This window comes from Carex rostrata, chromosome 12 (genome assembly GCF_964058835.1).
Source record: "Carex rostrata chromosome 12, lpCarRost1.2, whole genome shotgun sequence".
Taxonomy (NCBI): Eukaryota; Viridiplantae; Streptophyta; class Magnoliopsida; order Poales; family Cyperaceae; genus Carex; species Carex rostrata.
The window spans coordinates 8,916,504-8,923,625 of NC_135929.1; the positions used below are offsets into that span (position 1 = coordinate 8,916,504).

Sequence of the window (7,122 nt, forward strand, 5' to 3'; positions counted from 1 at the left end):
CATCCTTTCAAGTTTCATAATACTATCGTGTAATTATTAATTGATATGAAGTTTCATAATACATGTGTAAGCCAATTGAAAATAATTCACTCTGTGGCAAATTAATTCTGCAATTTCTTCCGGTTATACATCTTGTTTCCTAATTTCATGCTTTGTACCTGGAATGCACAAAGTGGAACGGTAAGAGATAGATAATCTCTCAGTGCGGTATTCAATTCCAATCGAGTTATTCTAAGACGCAACGAACATAAACCAAACAACCACTACAAAGTAGACACTTTTTGCGAGGGAAAAAACGCATTTATGACGGTCATCCGTCGCAAAAAGAAAAAGCTGAACAATGAGAATAGTCCGTCACAAAAAATTATTTTTTTATCTCGCGAAAAGTGTCTCATTCTTGTTGTCAACACACATAGTTCAAATATAATAAATAATATTAGTAATTCAAATTCAAGAAACATCTCAAAAAGAATTGAAATCAATCAAAGTCGCATGTAATTACCACTTGTGAGAAAATATCATTTGTCTTAATGCCTTATCATAAACATTAGTTACTAATTACTATTATGCAACGCCCCCTTTTTTTTCCTTACATAAAAATGCACAGATGGTCAAGTAAAATTAATTAACATAGCACATAAACATCACCAATAATTTCAAACCGTATAGCTTTAATATAAATTAACATATCATACAAAATATTTAAATGTCCATGTGCAAAAATAATTTATAAGAAATTTAAAAATAAAACATCATGAACAAAATCATGCTTATGAAAAAATAAAAGTTCTCCAAATGCATTATTCATATAATTTAGCAAATGCACAACTATTCAAATTCTCAAATCTTCATTATTTCTAAGTCATGTTCTATAATATTATGCACCAAACACAAATCTGGTCATGCGCTACTCCGAATATGGCGCCTATAGAGCACACACGACTAAAGCTCTGCACTTACTCCGAATATATGGCACCTACAGAACTTCAGTGCACACCGTTGAAGTTTTGCGCTTACCCCGAATATATGGCGCCTACAGAATTTCAACCCACACGATTGAAATTCTGAGCTTACCCCAAATATGTGGCGCCTACGGAACTTCACCCCACATGAATGAAGTTCTGTGCATACCCCGAATATGTGCCGTCTACATAATTTCAACCCACAGATAAAATAATATATATCATAATTAATAACTATAGTTCAAATTGCTTGAAATATATTTACATAAATTGCCAGTTAAATTCTCAATTAATTTGACACTTTGAGTATTCTTGATAATACAATAACAATCATGAATTTTAGATTTTTGAACAACAATATTTACATCACTTAGTGAATAAGAAATTATGAATTAAGTCTTGTTATTTTTATAGATATAATGCATTTATTAGAGTGACGCTACGGTAATTTGTAAATTGCATAACAGTCCGCATTGAAAATTAATATTTCAATTTACGAAGTTCAAATAATTTATTTGAACTATTCAAGGTGATCATTGTATAAATGTACTTGGAGAACAAATTTTACATTTTGTAGAATTTTACTATATTTTTAGAGAGGTAGAAATTCACCCGATCTAAATCATCCAAATATTGTGATTTCCTACCTATCTAAAAAATGTTGACCGAAAAAATTCTAATAAATGTAACATTTTGTTTCCAAAATCAGCCTAATTAGATTTTTTTTTTCCCTTCATGCATATATTTTATAGACTTTAAAGACATATATAATTCACCAATCAAGATCTAATAAATTGATATTTTATTTTCTTCATGTGTAGGATAGGCAGTTAAAAAAATTATGAACATTATCTATTTAAAAGGAAGTCAATGATTTTGATCTCATATATATACAAATTATTTAATGATACCTTACAAATTTATTCCTTTTAGATAAAATTTAATTAATTTTGATATACTTTGCTTAACATATATATTCAAATGTTCAATGATTGTTATAAGTAAATTTAAAAAAAAATGAAAAATATACATAAAAATTTAAAATAATTATTTGACATGGTTCATATATGTCTATTATAAATATCACAATTCGACATTCTTTATATATACAAATAAATAGTTCAAAATGTCACTTTTCATAATCTTTTACATGTGCATAAATTAATAGATTTGGTAGAGTTACTTAGTGAAACCTAAGTTTTAATATTAAAATTATTAAAATATAAAAAATAGATTTAGAAAATGTTAAAATTACTTAGTGAACAACATAATATGGCCAAGTCTTATATAAATTAATAGATTTGGTAGAGTTAATTTTAAGTTTAACTAATGTGGCTAAATTTAAATTCATTAAGGGTTTCTAGATCCATAAAATGTTATGATTAATATGAAAATGATGCTATTAGTTTTATATATAGTTATTTAAGAAATGTTATTTGGTCCAATTTTTTTTTTATGAAAATATCCCTTTTGTATAAATTTTTTGTTGTTCTCTTATTGTTGGTCAAAGTATACATAACTTGCTAATTAAATTTTCAAATAATTCGACCCTTTAAATATAGTTGGTGACGAACAAAATATAAATGTTGGCAAAATAACAATAATTCGACAATTTAATTAAGTATAGTTGATAATACAACAATAAATAAATGAAATTCTGAAATAATTTGACACTCTGACTTTAGTTGATAATACAAAAATAATCATGAATTTTAGTTTTTGTTTTAAATGTTTAATTTATTCAGTGAATAACAAAAATATAAACTAAGTCTATTTATTAGACCGATAATAACAGTCACTTGTAACAGCTGAATTTATAACAGCTTTAGGTATTAGTTAGACTGTTAATTATCATTAGATGTTAGTTAGACTGTTAGTGAGAAAAACAGAATTAGTTAGCTTCTGTTTAGTGATAACTACTTCTTGTAGTATGCCTTATATAAGGAGCAATAGACAGAAGCTAACTAATTCTGTTTTTTCTCACTAACAGTCTAACTAACATCTAATGATCATTAACAGTCTAACTAACACCTAAAGCTGTTATAAATTCAGCTGTTACAAGTGACTGTTATTATCGGTCTAATGCTATTCGATGTTGGCCAAGAAATGAAATACTGCACAACTTATATAATACATTTATTATTTATATAATACATTTATTATATGAGGAGGGATCCACTTACAATATTTATAACTTACAACGACATGAGACATCTTGTTCCACCGTGTCATTTTTCCTAATAGGAGGAGGACAGAAGGCTACGTCATCAGCTCATCCATGGCACACACCGACACACGTACTCAAATTAATCAACTTACATTAATTAATTAATTAATTAATAAGTACCTCAAATGCCTCCAGTATCGATCCCTCCACGAGCAAATTTAATTATATTATATATATACAACTAGATCTCTCTTACCCTCTTCCTCTTCACCTCTCTCAACCACAATATATACAATATACAATGACTCAATCTCATGTTGCCATCGTGGCATTCCCCTTCACCTCACATGCCGGCTCACTCTTCTCCCTCGCTCGCGCCATGGCCGCTGTCGCTCCCTCCTCTCACTTCTCCTTCCTCAGCACCAAACGCTCTCTTTCATCCTTCAGCACCCAGCACCTCCTCCCCAACATCTCTCTCCTTCCAATCTCAGATGGCATCACCCCGCCTCATGTCGCATCCACCCACTTTGAGGCAATCGAGCTGTTTCTCAAGTCCTTCAAGGAGAGCCTTAGAGACGGTTTGAAGGCAGCCGAGCTGGCAGAGGGTTGTCAAGTGAGATGCATCGTCAGCGACCTGTTTCTCTGGTTGGCGGCTGACGTGGCAGATGAGATGGCCGTTAAATGGGTCCCGGTACGAACTGGTTCGCCTCTTGATTTGTACGCGCGTTTGAATGCTGATTTGATAAAGGAAATTGTTGGTGTTGGAGATGAAGGTATGTTCATTCAATGGCCTGATTAATTAATTAATTAATTAGTGTCTTTCTTTCATTTCCTATTCCATTATAGATCATTATTCTTATGTTTAAAAGTTCAAATAATCAATATGAATTGAATTGAAAAATGTAATTACCGACTAAATTAATATTTTGTAGTTTTATTTTTTATTTTTTAGATAATTGATTTAGAATTTTATTTGTAGTTCTATAATATATATTTTGGACCTGTCGGATCCAAACCGTGCCAACCCGTAGACCCGTTGGAACCATAGACTGTGGGAACCGTGGGTCGGCCGAATCCGTACCGGACCGAATCGGACCGAACCGGACCGAACCGGACCGGCCCATTTGCAATTCACTACACGTGAGTATCCTCTAGAGTGTTAGCTACTATGTATATAGTTATCAGCCGAGGCAAAATAATATTGCACATAGTTAGATTATATATAGAAGTATGCTTTAAAATTAAAAATCTAAATGAGAGAAATCTTTATGGATATTAAATAGTCTAAATGACTTGATATTCAAATTTTATTAAAAAAATAAAAATATATGCTTTAAAATTCTTTTTTTTTTTTGAGAGAAGCTTTAAAATTCATGCCAAATTCAAACGGACGATGCAGATGTGTCAGACTCAATCATAGAAAACAAAACCTAAGCTTATAGTCAGTCCATCCGTACATTAGCAGTATTAAGTTTGACAAGTTTATTATATGACTGGATTTTAGCTGGCACCGTCGCTAACTTGGTCCCATTATGTTGAATAATCAAATGTCAAGACATGTGGACGAGAAAATTCTCTTTTTTTCCTTTTTTGATCATGATGACGCTTTTGTTTTGTAGCAGCTTCAAAGCATTCCAGCATTTATGGCTTTCGTTTTCTGTCCGTTTTGTCATTATATTCTCCGAGGAAAAATGTTCAACTATTCTCGTCTTCATGAGAAAATTACTCTGTTCATTTTTTTCATCAAAACAAAAGCGTCATCATGATCAACATTGATCATGATAATGCTTTTGTTTTGTAGCAGCTTCGAAGCATTCCAGCATTTATGGCTTTCGTTTTCTGTCCGTTTTGTCATTAATTATATTCTCCGAAGAAAAATATTGTTCAACTATTATCGTTATCATTGTCTTTGCTTTATATTTTATTATGACTGTCATTATCGTTTATCATTTAAATAAATTGCATCTGTAATCCTAACTGAAAAAATTATATATGCTGTTAAATTATAACTTTTTTTAAAACTGGTTCAAACTCTTTCACTATTAAATAATTTGTCTAATTTAGTAGTCAGTGAAGAGTTATTACGTAAACTAAAGCACATAAGTATTAGGTTAAGTCGGAATTAGTTCAAACTCCTTTTTATTAGAGATAATGAAGAGAATCATTGCTCCAATCCTATTTATGTGTGATAAATTAATTTAATTAAACTTAAATACCATTCGGCATTCGACTTAGGATGAGTGTCATATATAAAAAAATATTTTGCCACCTAATAGTTTGATTTAAAGATTATATCGTCGTGTATACATTGTCGGAAAAGCATTTTATTTTTCAGTTTTATAACATATATAATTGCTATTTAAAATTTAGGAGGATTAAATCTCTTACTTTAATTAATTAAGCTAGGTGGCTTAAATTATTTTTGTTTTGTTGGAGCTTGTAACTAAAGTCATGATTTAAATCATAAAGAGCCACAAACTGAAACTTAAGAAAGGTCAATCAGAGAAGAATTAATTCCCTTATGATTAATTAACTGTTTCTTTATTATGTTTGGTGAATATCAGCCGTTAGATCGTATGGTGACAAGCTGCTGAGGTTTCTCCCCTGCCTCTCCAATCACCGTGCCACTGATCTTCCTTACGGCCTCAACACCGGTGATCCCAATCTTGTCTACCACGTCATATGTGATCGAATGGCCCGTAAGCTGCCTGACTCAGATGTACTTGTTACAAACACAATCCAAGGATTGGAACCAAATCTTGACTCCTATTTTAAACAAAATTTCACCAACTATTTTCCGGTGGGTCCTTTTCACCTTCTTAATCCATCCCAAAAAGAGCCTCCAACAGACTCCTATAATTGCCTCTCTTGGCTTGATCGCCACCAGCCCGCAACTGTTGCTTATGTAAGCTTAGGCACTATTGCATTTCTTGATCCTTCTGAGCTTACCTCCCTTGCCAACGGGTTGGAAGCAAGTGGCGTGCCATTTCTTTGGTCTTTAAAAGAAGAGACGCAATCTCTCCTTCCTTCAGGATTTATAGATAGGATGAATGAGACTGGTAAGGGGAAAATTGTTCCATGGACTCCACAGACTAGCGTGCTAAAACATTCTGCGGTGGGCGCATTTATTAGTCATTGTGGGTGGAATTCTGTATTGGAAAGCATTGTTGGAGGGGTTCCGTTAGTTTGTAGGCCATTCTTTGGGGATCAGACATTAAATACAAGGTCGGTTTCGTATGTTTGGAAGGTCGGAGTCGCAATGGATGGCGGAGTTTTCACAGAGAAAAATGTTGTTAGGGCTTTTGATGCAGTATTCAAAAGGGAGGAGGGAAAGAAGATGAAAAATAAAATGAATGAGCTAAAGGATATGGTAATTGCAGCAGTAGGGGAAAATGGTAGCTCAAGGGAGAATTTGAAGAGGTTGATGAAGATTGTTTGTGGATCTTAGTTATGCCATCGAGTTGCCTTTATGGATAGAATACAATTTGTGCATGCTGGATTCAATGCTTGCCTATATATGTTTTGTTGGAGTTTGCAAGTTCAATCAAGTATTATCTAGGATATATATAAATTTGTTCTACTTAATTATCTTGTGCAGTATGTATGTATAGGAGTGAAGTTGATTCTAGCGCTTATATATATATATATCAAGTTAAAGACATATGATGTTATATATGTCTTTATGATAGTGTTTTGAGCGTGGGGTTGATTTGAAGTTGTTTTGATGGAGAAAGAAAGTATCATTCATTGTCTTTTTGTAGCTCTTATATATATATTATGTGGAATCTCAATATGCAGCAGTCCCAAAAAGCAGATCTTTTTTTTTTCTTTTTCTGGGCTGCATCATTCTCAGTTTGGATGCTTTTGTCTAAGCTTTTCTTTGTTCTTTCAAGGCTAGGCCTGATTATATTTTAATGTTGGGCTTCATCTGACCCATAATTTTGTTTATACGAGGCCCATAAATAGAGGTTTTCCTATGTGTCGCATGTCGGC

The 7,122-nt window shown here is 32.4% G+C and overlaps 1 protein-coding gene across 1 annotated transcript; it reads left to right on the forward strand.

Annotated features, from left to right (window-relative positions):
* Nucleotides 1-3,383: 3,383 nt before the first annotated feature.
* Nucleotides 3,384-6,889, forward strand: LOC144562645 (anthocyanidin 3-O-glucosyltransferase 7-like). The gene is made up of 2 exons (XM_078311861.1): nt 3,384-3,902; nt 5,694-6,889. Exons 1-2 carry the CDS (start codon nt 3,431-3,433, stop codon nt 6,575-6,577), a joined length of 1,356 nt encoding a protein of 451 aa, XP_078167987.1. The 5' UTR covers nt 3,384-3,430; the 3' UTR covers nt 6,578-6,889.
* Nucleotides 6,890-7,122: the final 233 nt, after the last annotated feature.

What these genes read in the sequence shown, in the direction of transcription:
- LOC144562645 (XM_078311861.1), top strand. Translation starts at nt 3,431, where the DNA reads ATGACTCAATCTCATGTTGCCATCGTGGCATTCCCCTTCACCTCACAT. An exon ending in TGTTGGTGTTGGAGATGAAG is followed by an intron (nt 3,903 to 5,693) that starts GTATGTTCATTC and finishes GGTGAATATCAG; the next exon opens with CCGTTAGATCGTATGGTGAC.